Source organism: Nycticebus coucang, chromosome 10 (assembly GCF_027406575.1).
Source record: "Nycticebus coucang isolate mNycCou1 chromosome 10, mNycCou1.pri, whole genome shotgun sequence".
NCBI lineage: Eukaryota > Metazoa > Chordata > Mammalia > Primates > Lorisidae > Nycticebus > Nycticebus coucang.
In genome coordinates this window covers 91,127,076-91,147,421 of record NC_069789.1, presented here as the reverse complement: position 1 = coordinate 91,147,421, position 20,346 = coordinate 91,127,076, and the positions used below count along the sequence as shown (strand labels likewise).

At 40.5% G+C, this 20,346-nt stretch overlaps 1 protein-coding gene across 1 annotated transcript; it reads left to right on the top strand.

Moving 5' to 3' along the window:
* The first annotated feature begins 15,618 nt into the window (after positions 1–15,618).
* On the top strand, positions 15,619–16,168 carry LOC128596906 (protein S100-A10-like). The gene has a single exon (XM_053606749.1). The coding sequence runs from the start codon at positions 15,619–15,621 to the stop codon at positions 15,910–15,912; it is 294 nt and encodes a 97-aa protein (XP_053462724.1). The 3' UTR covers positions 15,913–16,168.
* Positions 16,169–20,346: the final 4,178 nt, after the last annotated feature.

Below are 20,346 nucleotides of genomic sequence, written 5' to 3'. Positions count from 1 at the left end.
GCAGAGCTACTTCGAAAAAGTCTATACTGAATTCTTATAATAATTAATGTAGTCTGTGGGAAAAAGCAATACTCATCTGGAACATAATCTTAGATCTGGTGATTGCATCTAGTAAGAATTTAGGGATATAGGGCTGGTTGGGGGAAAAATATTTCATTTCCAGACTTTCAAACCCTAAAATATTTTTTAATTATCATGCAACTTATTTTCCTTATTGCCCTACTTCAGTAGAGAAAAACTCTTATTGTAACATGTCATTCCTATATTAGCAAACTAAATAAATTTAATTTTAAAAATATACAGGACTACTCAGCCAGCCAGTTGGTTAATAATTCAATGCAATTGACCTCTACTTTAAAAATACCATCAGCATTTATGAACCAACTCATTCACTAAACACCTCAGTCAAATTATAATTCAGTTTAAACTTAGCAAGTGAACTTTCTAAAAATAGAATCTACTCCATTGATACCACTTGACATTGTTTCCCTTGCTACTGAGTTTAAAGTGGAAGAACACATACCAGATATTTAAACTCATGAAATGCTGGTCTTTAAAAATTTATTGTTCCCATTTGTCCCTGTATTTTTTATAGTCACATTCCAATAGAGGGTAGTGGTTAGGGACTGACCCCAGCAAAGGGGTTTTTGTACATCTACGTAATCTGGACAAGAGAAAATGTGAAAACAAACCACCTGTGGGGTCAAGTCTTACCCCACCCCATTAGGTTTGTGACTTCAAATATCATTCTTGTTAACTAGACTATCAAATACCTTATGCTAATATTTATTCTTTTGCATCTTCTCAGAGAATATGTACCATTCAGCACATAAAAAATGACATCTTCCCTCATTTCAGAAATGGCTGAATTCCAGTAGGTGTATTTTGTGAAATTCAACCAGCTTGATGCTAGTTCTGTAAGGAAAAGAATTTGGTCCAAATCACCAAACATATTTTACCTCTCAGCTGTAGAACATAGCAACATTAGCTAATCTCATCATCAGAAAATTCCAAGATGAAATTCTACTGGGTGAAATGGAACTATTCCAAGGGAAAGAAGATACCTGAGAGAAATAGAGTCAATCTTCAAATTTGGTTGCCCTCAGTGAAGAAATTCCACACAGTGTACAACATAAAGAGCCTCTACTGCCATCATCCAGATGCTATTGGATTCTTATTTTCTTGCCAACTATCATCTTCCATTTGCAAAGGTGGAAAAACCCTCACAGAGGCCTGGTCATCATCTCTGTACCTTGTGGCAACAGTGCCTTGGACCATTTTCACACAAGAATCCTCGCATGCCAAATGGTGGTCATAAGTGGACTTTGCTTACTCAGGACAGACTGCAATATTTTAATGTCTATTATCAACTCCCTGAATATTTCAGTTTTGAGAAAAACTTATCCTTATGCCACTCATACTTCTAACAGAAGAAAAACTGCCATAGAGTTTGCCCTGAACAAACTATGACAAGGAGTTGCTTAGCAATCGTCTATAGATAGGGGTGACGAAAGGAGATCAGAAGAATTGGAGCCACAATATGTGACCTGCATATCATCCCAGGAGGTATGAAACATGTCTTAATCAAAAATTAGACAAGAAAGATCCATTTATGGGCTCCAGCAGTTCAGTGAGGATCCACAGACTGCTTCTGAAGCCCATGTAAAATCACATTGCAGAACACAAGCTTTGGGGTCAGACAGATAGGGGTTTGAATTCTGGTTCCACCCGTTATTTGTTGAGTGACGTTGGACAAGTTGCTCAATCTCTCTGACCCTGTTTCTGTGTCTGGAAAACAGAGTGAAACGTTACCTCAGTGGGCTGGCCCATGAGTGTGAATGCTTAACCCAGCGCCTGGCACACAGGGGATCATGTGGACTAAAGAGAGAGGAGTGGGGTGATGTCATCACAAGTGAGAGGGTGTGATAAGTCCAGAAACCCCATTTAAATCTTCTGCTTTTCTAAGAAGAATGATTGATCACTAACCAAATTCAGGACTAGAATAAAAATTGGAGATGATTATAATGCTGTATCATTCATATTGTCGAAATCCTCAGCTGATACTTGAGCTGACATCTGTAGAGCTAATGCAGTGTTCTTCTGCTTGTAGAAGGTTAAGAAAAGTCTTCACTGTTTGATATTCTTGACCCATATAGTTTTTTTTTTTTTTTTTTGGTTTGTTTGTCTGTTTGTTTTAGTCCAGGGTTCTAGGCATTTGGGAGAAGGACCACCTACGTAAAGGGCCATTCTCATTACATCCCACCAAGGGTATGACTGTCAAAATAGCTTATCTTGGCTACCTAGCTGAAATAGGGTTTGCCGGGTTTCTCCACCATGAAGTTATTTCCTTCCCTTACTGTACTCTTTGGAAGGAATACACTGTGTGTCCCCTGCACTTCAGGAGAGACGAGTTACACTTTACCTCCCTGAGTGTGAAGTATACACTTAAGTTGCTTGAGATTCTTTTCTTTTAATTTTTTCATTTCAGATTAATATGAGGCACATATGACTTGGTTACATGCTTTGCATTTGTGAGGCAAAGTCTGAGTTGCGTTTGAATTCTTCATTCACTCAGGTAGCGTGTCCTAGATGGATATGGTTCAGGAATTTGGGAACAAATGAGATATTAAGACTTACCATTTATCTTGTTGTTCAGAGCTGTGCAAATCATCTTGAGCCAGTCATTATTGCCCAGAGAAGGGTGATTAGCCTTTCTGAGGGCAATACAGTGAAAGCACAGTAGCCTCTAGAGTAGTATTACCTAGTGATTACTAATAGTTTCAAGGCACCTGCTAGGAATTCCTTCAATGTTGAACTTGGCTGGGTAAGTAGCCAAGTACAAGAGACTTTTCATTATGCTTTCAAGTCAGTTCTTGGCTATCTTGTCCCAAAACCATTAGTTCAGTAGTTAAGAAACTGGATTGTTATAATTTTGATGTATGCACAAGCTAAATCCATATTTTTATCCCTAAAAGGACTAAACTAGATCCTGTGTCCCAGAATTAGTATATCTGAGGATGGGGGATGGACAATAGAACCTAAGGGTGGAATGTACAAAGCTTGAATAAAACATGTTCAACATTGTATTTTTAATATTTAGGAAGAAATAAATAATAAAAGATTTTCCAAATGCTACAGAAAGCAAAAAATTTTGATATAATCTTCTTGGCTGGTGAAGGAACTCAGAAAAGAGAAAACAAGTAGAATAATGAACCCTTGTCCTCTCTTCACCCATTTGGTTTTCCCTTTCCACAAACAGAGGGTAAAATAATTTCCATAGAAATATGAGATTTTTCTTTATCAAAGAAGGGCAGAGGTTATAAAAAGGTTGAGAAACATCTCTAGAAACCCCATCACTGGGACACCATGTTCTCCCCATGAGGCATGCTGCAGGAAGGAGGGGAACTGCAGCCTTTAATCTCCTCTGTGATGAATGGAGCCCCCAAATCAGATTGTAAACACTGGAGAACCAGCTTGAGTGGTCCCACTCAAAGATTTGATCGTGGTGACTATGTCAGATGTTTGTTGTTATCAGTTCTCTTTAGATGGAATAACTAAGTTAGATGAACACGATCCTGGGGTGAGGATTCATTTCTCCATAGAACTGCTAATCCCTTATTCATTTTTAAATGTAAAAATAAATATTACCCTTACAGTTTTCAAGTCTGTCTAAATTTTATACACGTCACTCTTTTTAAGATGACCTTTCACTGTTATAAGACTTCCACTGATATAACTCTGCCATAAGAACAAAGCAGTTTTTGTTTCTACTAAGCCTGAATGTCTTATGCTGTGAAGTATATGACTTCACCACCTTCCATTAGATTTTTATTTCTTTGCATCATTGAGATATATGGTCATAGTGCTTTTAACCTCATTTCTTGAACATGGTTTCTCATCAATGTCAGATTCTTTTTTTGTTTGCTTTGTTTTGTTTTGTTTTTGAGACAGAGTCTCACTATGCCACCCTGGGTAGAGTGCTGTGGCGTCACAGCTCCCAGCAACCTTGGGCTTTGGGCTTGGGCTCCCAGCCTTACTCTTGGGCTTAAGTAATTCTCTTGCCTCAGCCTCCCAAGTAATTGGGACTACAGGTGCCTGCCACAATGCCTGGCTATGTTTTCTATTGCATTTGTCATTGTTGTTTTTGCTGGCCCAGCAAACCCACAAGCCTTGGGTGTATGTGGCTGGGGCCATACCCACTGAGCTACGGATGCCACCAATGTTAGATTTTTGAATCAAAATATTTTATACAGAAAAAATCATCTTGTTTGGGCAATAATAACTGATTCAAGAAGATCTGAATAGCTCTGAACTATATAAAAATGGCAAGTCTTGATATCTCTTCTGCTACCAAATTCCTCAATGCTTCAGGAAAGTTTGTTACTGATGACAGATCATGGTTATAAGCATAAATTCATGCTGTCAAAATCATCAGCTGATACTTGAGCTGACATCACTAGAAACACTGCAGTATTTACACAGTATGGGAATAAACATGCTAGGAAACATTGAATCCCATCAGTGCGAGGCTGTGGGTGATTACTGAGTGGGTTGTGTTAAGGACTTTGGGTTTTGCTAGTAATTCAACTCTGTTTGATAAAGCAGTTCAAATAAGGATGGGACACAGACCAAGTGGGTGGTAAATAAACAGTTCAGAATCTCAAACAGTGGTGGAGTTATTTGTAGAGTTGTGTAAAAGAAATGCTTACGCAGCCCTGTAAACATGTTTTAATCTTCCCGCATGGATACGTGAAGACAGTGTTTACTGCCAACCCCACTGTATCCGTGCCAAGGCGGGACTGACCAGCTGGAACTGCAGAGCAGGGACCACTCTGCACAACAAGTGCTGGACAAGACATCTGAGCTCATCCAGAGATGGGCTGAGATAAGGCTAAAAACAGCCATGGAAAACAGAGTTTTGGATCATTTGCAGCAGCTGGGGTCTTCTTCCCCTCATGTCCAGCTGGGCAACTCTAAACTCCAATTTTTTGTACAGATGTTTTTATCCCAATGGACAGCTCAGAACTAGGCAACAACTGCATGAGGTGCATTTAACTGCTGAGATGCTTCATTAGCACTGGGTCCCTGCATCAAACTCAGAAGACCTCTTTAAAAGCCAGCTCTGTAACTGTGGGGTATTTGAATAAGTCGCTGCATTTCTAAGACTGTCCACTGAATGTTTTTGTCATTTCAACTGCCTTGCAAGCCATGACAAGTTCCCATGTGCCAATTTTTTTAGTCGATTTTTTAGGCCGTCGATTATGAGATGGAGCAGCCCCACCCCTTAGGAGCCTACTGTGCACCCCAACATGGAAATAAATGGAAATCTTGAGTCCCTCTGGAGGGCAGTTCTGGGCATCTTACTGGCTTCAAAAAGTAAAGGGGCAACATAAGAAGAACAGTGGCTCTCCAAGCAAGCCAGATTCACCAAGGGTTTGGTTCCCTGGGAAACTAAAAGATGGCATTGTAACACATATGCTTGAGTTGTTTTTCAGACACCCCCACCAGATGAAAAATGCAGATAAGGGGGACCTTAAGAACTGAATTCTGACCTCCTTTCTTGTTTTAAACTCCACCCTGAGGGCCCTGCGGAAAGTCATACCCACCTTAACATTTCTTTCCCCTAATCCAAGAAGCTCTGAATCCATCACAAGCCCCCTGCCTTGGGATATCCCGCCTTTGGGGGGCCAAGCCAATGTCCAACCGCCATATGTGAACAGTAATTTAACCACTTTGCCTATAACTTCTGCTTTCCTGAAATGTACCTCTGCCTTTAAAAACCCTTGCTTGTAAACCAGGGGGAGTTCAGGTCTTGCTAGCTGCCTGGTCTCTTTGTACGGTGCTGTACAATAAAAATGCCCCTTTGTCCTACAGCAACTGTCTTTGTTGCAGCTGGTAAGTGGACCCCAATTTGGTTCGGTAACAATAACAAATGTTACGTGCCATCGGTCACTGGATACAGATTAAAGGAGGAATTACAGTATGAACCTATTCCACTAGCACTACTTGTAAATGAAGAATTAATTTGAAAGGAGTCATTACAGTTAGCTTGGTGGAGAAAATGTCAGAGGAGTAAAGGCTGACATACTTGCTTCAGGATAGTAAATTCAGAGAACGACTTCTGAAATTAACAGTAACTTCTGCGTTTTCATTGTAACTGAACGAGTCATTTTTGGCATTTATCTTCACACAACACAAAGAGGACCCAACAATTCTGAGATGAGGGAAACAAACATTCCACATATTGCTGTGCTCTCGTTCAGTGTAGGCTGGATCCATTTGAGAGTATTTTCAGGATCTTGATGTCAATTTCTGTATCTATGGGCATGACTAAGATTAATATTTTATCATTTTTTATGATGTTTTGAAATCAGGAATGTAAATTCTACTTAACATTCAAGTACCTACTATACTCCCAGCACTGATACTCAGATTCATAAGGGATGATCTTTGTCCAATGGATAGTAATCTCATAAAAATGTAAGTTAACCTCAAAAGGAGGTGAAGCTAATTACCCAGGGACAGCTTCTTAATAACACATACATAGTTGTTCAAGGAGAAAGGTAAAATTTAGTGTTAATGTACATTTTTTTTTTCCTGGTAAAAGGGATCATAGCTTTCATCAAACTAACAATGGGTCAAAATCATTATCTTGGTGTTTGAATTATGGACTGTATTTCGAGATAGTATCAGATGTGTATTATTTCTGAGATAAGGAGGTTGATAGTTTATTATAATTATAAACTTTACAGAAAGAATACCTGTTAACATGTGAAGGAACTTACCATTATTTTAGTTTGACAAACTGTTTTCTTTGCATAATTGACCATAAATTTGTCATTCTGATGGATCTGGTTTATTGCTTGGAGGAAGGAAGAAAAGGAAAGTATTAGAACAAATTAAAAATAAAGAAATGTCTTGAGATACTAAAAAGCAATCGGGAATGTAAAAGCACTTGTGGCAAAATGTAACTTTTTTCTCTTTAACATTTTATTATTCCTCCTAACTGACATGTAATAATTCTACATATTTATGGGGTACATTGTGATATTTTGATTCATGTAGGTGATACATAATGATTGAATTAGGGTAAACAGCATATCCATCACCTCAAACATTTATCATTTCTTTGCACTTGGAACATTAAAAATCTGCTCTTATAGCTATTTGAAAACACAGGAAGTCCCCGGGTTATGGACAAGATATGTTCCTGAGAACACCGTTAGGTCAGAGTTTTAACTAGAATCCCTAATGAAGAGCCTATACATGGTAATAAGAATAACATATGGCTCATGGAGCAATAATAATATAATGTATTACGTAATAATAATAGCCCTGTACTGTCATAATAAATCACAGTTATTATTATGCTCTTTCTTTTATTTCAAACAAACAGAACATAAAAATAAACTTATATAAAAAGTTCACTTAAGAAATAGGGGAAATCTCAAAAAGGAATATTAAAGGTTAACACTCACCTAATGTTACATCGGTGACTTGCTTACTGGAAGGGTCATTTTTGAAGCAAGAAGGGAGGCTGACATTAACTAGGAGATGATGGGGCGGCACCCATGGCTCAAAGGAGTAGGGCACCAGCCCCATATACCAGAGGTGGTGGGTTCAAACAAAAACAAGCAAACAAACAACAACAACAACAAAAAAAAAACAACAACTAGGAGATGATAGTGGAGATGGTGCTAAAGAGGATGGACTGGGTGCTGGAGAATCAGGATTAGATTCTGGTGCTGGAGGAGGGGAGCTTACTGCTGAAGCCAGTTTCTTGAAAAGGGCATCGAGGGTTATTTGTACAGCTTTTTTCTTTTATTCGTCATAAATGGCTTTGTAGCAGCTGATATTCTCGCTAATGGCATGGTAAACCTTCGTAAAGCTCTCCGCCTTAGAATCTGCTGACTCTTCATCTTCTTGAGTTTCTAACAGCTGCGTCTTTGTCTATCTGAGACTAGCTGCTGGCGTAAAGATGCCGAGCCAACACACTGCTTATGCCAGGCAGGTTTACATGTGTGTATATACACACACAACGCATCCCAAAAGTTGCCCATACATGTTGGCTACTTCTTTGTAAAATTTTGTAATGAATATTTTGTAAATAAAGGTACATTTATGGGCAGTGCCTATGGCTCAAAGGACTAGGGCCCTGGCCCCATATACCAGAGGTGGTGGGTTCAAACCCAGCCCTGGCCAAAAACTGCAAAAAAAATAAAAATAAAAAATAAAAAAAAGGTACATTTGGCTACAATTTCCCATTTTTCCTATGTATGGTGACTTTATGGGCAACTTTTGGGATACCCTATGTGTGTGTGTGTATATATGTACTGAAGGGTAAGGTCAGACTGTTGGAAATCTGTCATTTATGAGTAGAATTTTTATTAGATTCTATTTGTGCATACCTCACCTTACCTAGTGTGAATGTATATGTAAGAATGAATATATTACATGAATGTATATGTAAGAATGTGTATATATATGTATACACACACATACACACATACTGTGTATACACAGACAGAGTCACGTGTTGATTAGCAGTGGGGATATGTTCTGAGAAATCCATCCTTAGGCAGCCTGTCCCTAAACTCCACAGAGTGCACTTACACACACCTAGATGGTACAGCCTGCTCCACACCCAGTCTATATGAAAATGTCATAGCATGTTACTGTACTGAACGCTGTAGGCAACTAGAATGCAATGGTAAGTGTTTGTGTATTTAAACATAGAAAAGATAAAGTAAAAATTTGCTGTTATAATCTTGTATGATGACCATCACATAGGTGTCTGTCACTGATGGAAACACTGTTACAGGGTGCACAACCATACAGACAGGTATGGATACCAAAGCGCCTAAATTCAAAGATACAAAGTAGCCTTATTATTTTCCCACTAGTTTTTGAACAGCAAAACAAGCAGTCTTAATAAGTTTTAAAATAATGTGAACAATCTCAAGTAGTAACAGGCAATGTACAACGAAAGTTATCAGAGCACTAAAGGGAATTTAATGAAGTCAAGTTTGCCTATTGATTTTCAAGCAAGACACAATTCACCATTTGAAATTTAAAGTATATTATTTGGGGTTCTCAGTACTGGAAAGCAGGGACTATCTTGGTGAATATCATATCCTTAGAGTTCCTGACACAGGAAGCACTTGGTAAGTCTTTGTTAAATAAATGAAGTGAATCTGAAGATGCCACAAGATTGGCATGCTTGGGCCACGGTATTGACTCTGCTGTCATTATAATCCGGTAGCAGCGTCAAGTGTTCATGTTCAGGTTCTTAGCTAAAGCCACAAAGGAGAGCTTTTAGTAGCATTAAAAATGTGGGACTAGGCCAGGTGCAGTGGCCCAACCTGTAAACCTACCACTCTGGGAGTCCAAGGTGGAAGGATCACTTGAGGCAGGAGTTTGACAAGAAAGAGCAAGACCCTATCTTTACAAAAAATAGAAAAATTAGCCAGGTGTGATGGAGTGTGCCTGTAGTCCCAGCTACTCAGGAGGCTGAGGTAGGAGGATCAGATGAGCCCAGTAGTTCGAAGTTGCTGGAGTTTTGATGATGCCACTGCCTTCTAGCCAAGGCGAAAGAGGAGAAAAGAAGTGGACTACTTTTGTGGAGTTGAGTCAGAAGGTGAGCAATGAGCTGGGAAACAAAGGGAAGAGGTGAGGGAGGATACCGTTACACTGAGGGGGACACATCGACTACAATCATTTTCTGAGTAAAGGGGATAGTAGTTTATTCATTAAGTTATACAGAACGACTGGTTCCCATCACCTATCATCATTGGCATGGTTTAGTAAATGTTTACATGGATTTTTCTTACATATACATTCATACTAGGTAGGGTGAGGTGTGTACAAACAAGAATCCAATGCAAAATTCTACTCATGAATGACAGATTTCCAACAGTATGACCTTACCCTTCAGTTAATAAAAGCACTTTTGTGGGCGGCGCCTGTGGCTCATTCGGTAGGGCGCCGGCCCCATATACCGAGGGTGGCGGGTTCAAACCCAGCCCCGGCCAAACTGCAACCAAAAAATAGCCGGGCGTTGTGGCGGGCGCCTGTAGTCCCAGCTACTCGGGAGGCTGAGGCAAGAGAATCGCTTAAGCCTAGGAGTTGGAGGTTGCTGTGAGCTGTGTGATGCCACGGCACTCTACCGAGGGCCATGAAGTGAAACTCTGTCTCTACAAAAAATAAATAAATAAATAAAAGCACTTTTGTGTTTGAAATCTACCTATTCATGGCATGCAATCTTGTTTCCATGTGAATGAGACTGGCAATGGGGGAAACAATGACCAACCTGTTTCTACTGAAAGTAGAACCCTCCACCTCTCCAATCCATCTTCTGTGCCCTTACGCTCCAAAGAGAGGCTCCGGGAGAAGGCACTGAACGAGGATGCTGCTGGTGGTGACTGCTGCTGGCTGTACCTGTACCTCACAGCGGCAATAGGTCTGTCTAGTTTTGGAAATGAGGGTCTCTGCAGCCAATCCGGCCAGTTCTATGCTGCCAGTCTCCAGGGTTAATTTCTGAGGCCACACGGGGACAAAACCTTCCGTTCCTGTCCTCACTCCCCTCCCCCAGCTGAGCATGGGACAGGCATAAAGTAAGGCCTCCTTGGTGGAGAGCATTTCCCCCACTTGCACATTCTCTCACAAGCCCCCTTTGTTCCCTGCCCTCCGCTGAGCTACGCGCTGCGGCAGCAGTCCCCAGATGTTCTCTATCAAAGCCTGAGCCATGCCAGCAAACTTTGGCACGCACGAAAGTGCACTGAGTACTGGCCCTCCAGAAATACCTTTCCCCCCCTCTGATTTCTGCAAATATTTTTAAATGTTAATGGGTTCCACTCACCCACAACCTAGGGGGAGGTTACAGAACAGGGCTCTGTGTGTCCAGCAAATTAGCAGCCTGAGGATACTGCCTGGCGCCTAGGTTCTGTCCCACCCTGGGGCGTTGGCTGGGGTTCTCCAACCTTGAACTGTTGAGGCCAGTTTTGCCAGCGCATAGCTTTCTAGTGACAGAGGTTAAATGGTTGGTTGACAGAAAGTTGCTTCAAGTTACAAAAAAAGAAAGAGCCCTATCTTGGTTTAAGGTTTCTTAGAGCAAGAGAGATCATTAAGCATCCCTGAAGAAAGGCTTTGAAATGTTTGTTTTCCTCTCCTACTCATGCTCTTTCTCCTCTTTTTTCTTTTTTTTAATTTAAACATATAATTTTTCTGGTTCAGTACATAAGAACAGAAAAATTGAACCGGTGCTCTGGTCCTTGGGATATTATGTCCCTTTTAAAGCCCCTTCATAATAGAAAATGGTACATAAACAGAAGTCTTAGTGCAACTTTTTTTTTTGCAAATTTTAATAAAATGGAAATTTGTATCCTTTCTATGGATGTGGGAAAGTGGTATGTATTTAGAGGCAGAAGGAAAAAGGTGCATAAGACACACGCATGATTTTCCAGGAGAAACTTACTCATCTTACTTGCATTGTGACAGCTATCTTAGGGCCTGGCTGAAGGCCAGACAAAAGATAAGTTAAAGCCAACTGCTAAGGGCTGAATGTTTGTATCTCCCCCAAATTCATATATTGAAACCTAATCCTGAGAATAATGAAGTTTGGAGAGAGGGCTCATCTCCAGTTCCCCATCCCCCTCCCTCCCTGCCATGTGTGGATACAGGAGGAGACAGCTGTCTGTAAAACAGAAAGAGGGTCCTCACCAAGACCACGACTGGACTGGCAGCCTGATCTGCGACTTCCAGCCTCCAGAACCATGAGAAATAAATGTCACTTCAGCCAGTCAGTCTACAGTATTTTGTTGCAGCAGCCCAAACAGACCATGACAATACTCCTGAAGATTCTTTGTTTTGAATCCTGTCCTGATAGGCTCATTGGTCACTCTGGAAACAAACTGCTAGGATGTTACCTCCTTGGGGCTCTGTGACTTGTTTCTCCACAGCTAAAGGTCCCTTTGTTGCTCACAGAGTCATAATGCTTAAGGTAGGTAGCCCATGGGTCTGCTGGGATGGGAAGGACCTGCCTCTCAGATCTTTGGTCTCCTAGATGTGCACTTCAGATAATCACACCACGATCCAAAGACTTCAGAATGTGCCAGTGACGCCACCGCTGGTTTTGTTTCAGGTGCAATTTTATTCTAGAACTTTGTGATAAAGAGTAGTGGAGAATTAGGAGGATCCCAGTGAGATTTAACCATAGGAAAAAAATGCAGGGTTACACAATCTGGATACCACTTGAGAACTCAGACAAACCATCTACCCCCACGTTCAGCCTGGGAACTGAGAAAGGAAACCATAGCATACAGCCTACACTAACATGATTTTGTCACTCCGCTATCTTCATTAGCATTTTTTCTCTTACCCTTCCAGGATTTCCTGTCCAAGCAAATGGATTAAATATTCAATACAAGAATTTCCAAAAAAATCCACCAACTCTCCAATGGAAAGCACCAACAGAAAATTATGCCCTGGATCAGGGGTCTTCAAACTACGGCCCGTGGGCCACATGAGGCGGTGTGATTGTATTTGTTCCCATTTTGTTTTTTTAATTCAAAATAAGTTATGTGCAGTGTGCATAGGAATTTGTTCATAGTTTTGTTTTTTTTTTTTAAACTATAGTCCGGCCCTCCAACAGTCTGAGGGACAGTGAACTGGCCCCCTGTTTAAAAAGTTTGAGGACCTCTGCCTTGGATTCTTTGAATCCCTTGCTTCAAAATCCTCGCCTTGCTCTATCTACCAACCCTGGACTGTTGTACCATGATCCTTACACAATCCTAATAACGTCCCACATTGAAAGAGCAGATTTAAGCCAAACTTTCAATCCTCAGTAAATTCTAACCTTACTTCCTGCCATCCCAGACTTGGCCAAAGCCTTGTGGTGTGGTACCCATTATAGCAGTATAGTGAGCAACAAACTCAGCTTTATCTCATCAACAGCATGTGCTGATGATATGTGAAGAGCCAGGTCTTAACATGGTTTTCTTTAAAAAGAACCTGAGATGGAAATGACTTCTAGATTTTGAATCTTATGCTGAAGGCTTGGGAAGCGAGATGGTGTTTTTGATTCTCTATCTTCTCTCTCTCCCTCAAAATTATTCTTCCCTGTTATTTAATGGATTTTTATATTATGAAACTGAAGTGAAGAAGAATTTCTATCATAAATTAATTTAAAAATATGATTTAAATAAATTTAAAAGGTAAAAAGTTATTGGGCAGTGCCTGTGGCTCAAAGCAGTAGGGCACCAGCCACATATACCGGAGGTGGAGGGATCAAACCCAGCCCCAGCCAAAAACTGCAAAAAAAAAAAAAAAAAAAAAAAGGTAAAAAGTTATTTAAACCTTTCTATTCATATGAATAAGTTCTTGGCTGTAACAAAAAATAGCTTCACAAGAAAAAAATTCATTTAATATAACTTTTAGGTGATTTGGGAGCTTTCTTTAGCAAATGGAGACCTCAAGAAGTGATTAAACATGGGCATTCTATGCTAGGTTTGTAAACGGTCATGTAGGACAAAGTGTATCAGCTAAGAGCAGGAAACCAGGGGACACTTAGCAAGGCCTGTTTGTTTTAATTCCTCTCACCTGAGGGTCTTATGACCTGCTTCATGAAAGTTCCAGATAGTTCTCTTACACTTGCCATATGTCAAATTCCTTTAGCTCAAAATATTCTATATGCTAATAGTCTATATTTGGGGGTAGGGTGTCTTGAATCCATCAGTTATAAATGTCCAATATAGGATAGATATTTCATCAAAGAATATGACGTTAATTAAACAGACTTCTAAAAACTCTAGAGAGAGGTTGCTGGGTCAAAAGAAAGAACTGTGGATCAGCGCCTGGACCTCTGTAAGAGCTGCGCGTAATCAGTGATCAGCGCCCAGACCTTGTAAGAGCTGCACCGCGATCAGTGATCTGCCCCAGCCCAGACCCTGGTAAGAGCTGTGCCTGCTGGGCCTCCACACGCCCTGACCAGGAACTCTGGGAGCTGCTCAACCCCGCGTCCTCCCTTCTGTACCCTCCCTGCCTCCACACCGGCCTGCTCATCTGGCCAGGGACCCTGGTAGCCGAAGCCCTCCGTAGCCCTCCTGCCTCTGCGCAGAGCCCTTCTCCTGGCCAGAGACTGCTGGAGCCTTGGCCTCTCTGAGCCAAGGTCACCGGGCACGTGGCACCCCAGAACCATGTGCACCACCCCCCACCCTGTTGCTGGATCCAGGTGTGTCACACTCCGGAGCTGCTCCCACAACCAGAACTCCCTGGCTGGGGCTGCCTCAGAGGAGCTACACGGGGTCACTCCCTACAAAGATCCAGCAACAATAGAATGATCCCACTGGGGTCTAATCTTGGAGAGGCACTGCCCCAACTCTGAGTACAGCTAGAGGCAGCGGTGAAAAAACAATCATGAGGTGAAATCAACAGATAAACTCCGGCAATATGAATAATTAGAGTAGATCAACTCCCCTAAGGATCAATGGGACAGACATAGCACAAGATCCCATGCACAAACAAATAGCTGAGATGTCAGAAATCGAATTCAGAATCTGGATAGCAAATAAGATCGAACTAGAATTCCAAGCAGTAACCCAAAAGATATCTCAAGAATTCAATGAATTCAAAGACCAAATGACCAAAGATTTTGACACATTGAGACAAGAAGTTGCAGCCCTCAATGATCTGAGAAACTCAGTCGAATCCCTCAATAACAGAATGGAGCAAGCAGAAGAAAGGATTTCTGACATTGAAGACAAAGCTTTCGAATGCTCCCAAACTCACAAAGAGGAAGAGAAATGGAGGGCAAAAACAGATCATTCTCTCAGAGAGCTCTAGGATAATTTGAAGAAAACCAATATTCGTCTTACAGGGATCCCTGAAAGTGACAAAGTGGCTTCACAAGGCACAGAGACTCTTCTCCATGAGATTATGAAAGAGAACTTTCCAGACACACCAAGAGATTCTGAAATTCAGATAGCAGACAGTTTCAGAACTCCAGCACGACTCAACCCAAATAAGACATCCCCCAGACACATCATAATCAATTTCACTAAAGTTAATATGAAGAAGAAAATTCTGAAAGCAGCCAGATGAAAGAAAACCATCACCTACAAGGGGAAGAATATTAGAATAATTGCAGATCTCTCTGCTGAAACCTTTCAAGCTAGAAGAGGATGGTCATCGACTTTTAATCTCCTAAAACAAAATAACTTTCAACCCAGAATCCTGTACCCAGCTAAACTGAGTTTCATTTATGACGGTGAAATTAAATACTTTAATGACATTCACATGTTGAAGAAATTTGCCATAACTAAACCAGCTCTCCAGGATATTCTCAGACCTATCCTCCATAAAGACCAGCATAATCCTCCACCACAAAAGTAAACCCACCCAGAAAATTTTGATCAAATTCCAACTTCCACAGTCGCAAAAGGATTAAAAATGTCCACTGGACCCTCGAAAGACTTATCAATATTCTCAATTAATGTGAATGGTTTAAATTGTCCTCTAAAGAGGCATAGGTTGGCTGACTGGATACAAAAACTTAAGCCCGGCACCCCGCGCCTCAGCTAGCTAGCGTCCGCCGCACCTCTCGGCCCAGTAGATCTCACCAAAATGCCATCTAAGATGGAGCACGCCATGGAAACCATGATGTTCACATTTCACAAATTTGCCGGGGATAAAGGCTACTTAACAAAGGAGGACCTCAGAGTGCTCATGGAGAAGGGGTTCCCGGGATTTTTGGAAAATCAAAAAGACCCTCTGGCCTTAGACAAAATAATGAAGTACCTGGACCAGTGCCGAGATGGCAAAGTGGGCTTCCAGAGCTTCTTTTCCCTAATTGCGGGCTTCACCATTGCGTGCAACAACTATTTTGTAGTACACATAAAGCAGAAGGGAAAGAAGTAGGCAGCACCGAGCAATTACTCTGCCCTGAAAAGTGTTCTCTCAAAGGATTGCTTCAAACATCTGCCCCACAGCTTCTCCCTATATAAGGATTTCATGAGCAGATCAGGATCCTTAGAATATATACAAATAAAATCCAACTCCCATTTGTCAAGCAGAGAAGAAAAAGTTAATTAAATGCCAGATGAGCTTTTGTTTTTTACATTGTTTGCATCTGCTTGCCCTCAATAAACATAATCCTTTTTTTAGTTCCAAAAAAAAAAAACTCAAGCCCGATATCTGCTGCATACAAGAATCTCATCTTACATTAAAAGACAAATATAGACTCAAGGGATGGTCATCTATACCCCAGGCAAATGGAAAACAGAAAAAAAGCAGGCATTGCAATCCTATTTGCAGATGCAATAGGCTTTAAACCAACCAAAATAAGGAAGGATAAGGATGGACACTTCATATTTGTTAAAGGTAATACTCAACATGATGAGATTTCAATTATTAATATTTATGCACCCAATGCACCTCAGTTTATAAGAGAAACTCTAACAGACATGAGCAACTTGATTTCCTCCAGTTCCATAGTAGTTGGAGATTTTAACACCCCTCTAGCAGTGCTAGATAGATCCTCCAAAAAGAAGCTAAGCAAAGAAATTTTAGATTTAAACTTAACCATTCAACATCTGGACTTAACAGACATCTACAGAACATTTCTTTTTCTTTTTTTTTTTTTTTGTAGAGACAGAGTGTCACTTTATGCCCTTCGGGTAGAGTGCCATGGCATCACACAGCTCACAGCATCCTCCAGCTCCTGGGCTTAAGCGATTCTCTTGCCTCAGCCTCCCGAGTTGCTGGGACGACAGGAGCCCGCCACCGTGCCCAGCTATTTTTTGGTTGCAGTTCAGCAGGGGCCGGGTTTGAACCCGCCACCCTCGGTATGTGGGGCCGGCGCCTTACCGACTGAGCCACAGGCGCCGCCCTACAGAACATTTCATCCCAACAAAACTGAATACACAAATCAGATCCACAACCAGAAAGAACAAGGTGGCTTCCATCTCCCAGAGATTCCAGGTGTCTCTGCAGCAGCCGTTGTCATCCCGTGACCTGCAGGTTACTGGGCGATCTGTAGGGAGGACACCAGGATGTCCTGGGAGCTCAGAAATGAACAGAGCTGGGATTTGGGAGTTTACTTCCATTTTCACCATTCTGTATGAAGATGGCATAAAGTCTGTGCTCTATATAATCATTCTACTGAAGACCATTTGCAAGAGCTGGGCACAAATATTTTATTCCCAGAGATGATCCTGAGAAGATATCAAAGCTTTGGCCCAGAGAGTGTAAGCTGCAGAAAGTATGTTACAGTGGACTTGACCAATGTTTAACAGCTACCCATGCCAAAGGTTTCCAGGATAGTAAATGCTTGAACATCTTCAGACAATTGTCAAATCTAAATGGACATACGACGATATATACCATAGAGAAAACTTTGAAATGTAGAAGGTATGGGAAAGCCTCTAACCTCTGTTTACACATTACAGAACATAAGATAACTCATATTGGAGAAAAACAATACAAATGCAAAGAAGGTAGAAAAGTCTTCAAATCTTGCTCAAGCCTGTCTAAGCCTAAGCAACTCCATACTGGAAAGATATTCAATAACTGTGAAAGGGAGTGTATCTTAGCCAAAGAGCAAAATATTGTAACCATGAGAGTATTGTTAGTGGAGAAAAATCCTGCAACTATAAGGAATGTGACAAACTTACCAAGCAGTATGCACACCTTTCTAGACATCAAAGAATTCACTTTGGAGAGAAACCCTACAAATGTGAAGAATGTGGTAAAGCTTTCAACTGGTACTCAAATGTTTCTGTACATCAAAGAATTCATTCTGGAGAAAAACCCTACAAATGTCAAGACTGTGGCAAAGCCTTTAAACAGTACCCACACCTTTCTGTACATCAAAGAATTCCTTCTGGAGAGAAACCCTACAAATGTCAAGAATGTGGCAAAGTCTTTAAACATAGTTCAACTCTTCTTAGTAAACATCGAACAATTCATTCTGGAGAGAAACTGTACAAATGGGAGGAATGTGGCAAGTGCTTTTACCCTGTACTCAACCCTTACTGTACATCAAAGAATTCATTCTGGAAAGAAACTCTATAAGATCAAAAATGTGGCAAAGCCTTTAATTAGTATTGTGGACCTTTCTAGACATATGAGAATTCATTCTAGAAAGAAACCTTATAAATATAGACAGTGTGGCAAACTCTTTAACTCACATTTATTCCTCACTATACATGGAATAAATCATATAGGAGAGAAATCCTCCAAATATGAAGAATGTGGTAGTACTTTTACTTGGTTTTTGTAATATGCTAATCAGGTTCAAACCCAGCCCTGGCCAAAAACAGCAAAAAAAAAAAAAAAAAAAAAATTCACACTAGAGAGAAATCCTACAAATGTGAATAGTGTGCCAGTGACTTGGAATAGAGCTAAAACCGTAATGCACACAAGAAAAGTTATATTGGAGAGAAATCTTATAAACTAATAGAGGCCATCTACAGCAAACCCACAGCCAATATTGTATTGAATGGAGTTAACTTGAAATCATTTCCACTTAGATCAGGAACCAGGCAAGGTTGCCCATTGTCTCCATTGCTCTTTAACATTGTAATGGAAGTTTTAGCCAATGCAATTAGGGAAGAAAAGGCGATTAAGGGTATCCACATAGGGTCAGAAGAGATTTAACTTTCACTCTTCGCAGATGATATGATCGTATATCTGGAAAACACTAGGGATTCTACTACAAAACTTTTAGAAGTGATCAAGGAATACAGCAACGTCTTGTGCTACAAAATCGACACCCATAAATCTGTAGCCTTTATATATACCAACAATAACCAAACCGAACAAATAGTCAAGGACTCTATTCCTTTCACAGTAGTGCCAAAGAAGATGAAATATTTGGCAGTATACCTAACAAAGGTCGTGAAAGATCTCTATAAAGAGAAAAAGAGAACTATGAAACTTTAAGAAAAGAAATAGCTGAAGATGTTAACAAATGGAAAAACATACCATGCTCATGGCTGGGAAGAATCAATAATGTTAAAATGTCTATACTACCCAAAGCAATATATAATTTTAATGCAATTCCTATTAAAGCTCCATTGTCATACTTTAAAGATGATGAAAAAATAATACTTCATTTTATATGGAATCAGAAAAAACCTCGAATAGCCAAAACATTACTCAGCAATAAAAACAAAGCAGGAGGAATCACACTACCAGACCTGAGACTGTACTATAAATCGATAGTGATCAAAACAGCATGGTATTGACAGAAAAACAGAGAAGAAGATGTCTGGAACAGAATAGAGAACCAAGAGATGAATCCAGCCCCTTACCATTATTTGATCTTTGACAAGCCAATTAAAAACATTCAGGGGGGAAAAGATTCCCTATTTAACAAATGGTGCTGGGTGAACTGGCTGGCAATCTGCGAAAGACTGAAACTGGACCCACACCTTTCACCATTAACTAAGATAGACTCTCAATGGATAAAAGATTTAAACTTAAGACCTGAAACTATAAAAATACTTGAAGAAAGTGCAGGAAAAACTCTTGAAGGAATTGGCCTGGGTGAATACTTTATGAGGAGGACTCCCCACTCAACTGAAGCAGTATCAAAAATACATTACTGGTACCTGATCAAACTAGAAAGCTTCTGCACAGCCAAGAACATAGTAAGTAAAGCAAGCAGACAGCCTTCAGAATGCGAGAAAATATTTGCAGGTTATACCTCTGATAAAGGTTTAATAACCAGAATCCACAGAGAACTCAAACGTATTAGTGTGCATTCCCACCAGCAGTGTAGAAGTGTGCCCTTTTCTCCACATCCACGCCAACATCTCTGGTTTTGGGATTCTGTTATGTGGGTTACTCTTACTGGGGTTAGGTAATATCTCAAAGTAGTTTTGATTTGCATTTCTGGTGGGAATGCACACTAATACGTTCCTTCTGGAAGGATGTTTGGGGAATACTTAGAGATCTAAAAATAGACCTGCCATTCGATCCTATAATTCTTTTACTTGGTATATACCCAAAAGATCAAAAATCACAATATAATAAAGACATCCGTACCAGAATGTTTATTGCAGCCCAATTCATAATTGCTAAGTCATAGAAGAAGCCCAAGTGCCCATTGATCCATGAATGGACTAGCAAATTGTGGTACAAGTATACCATGGAATATTATGCAGCCTTAAAGAAAGATGGAGACTTTACCTCTTTCATGTTTACATGGATGGAGCTGGAACATATTCTTCTTAGCAAAGTATCTCGGGAATGGAAGAAAAAGTATCCAATGTACTCAGCCCTACTATGAAGCTAATTTATAGCTTTCACATGAAGGCTATAACCCAACTATAGCACAAGAATATGGGG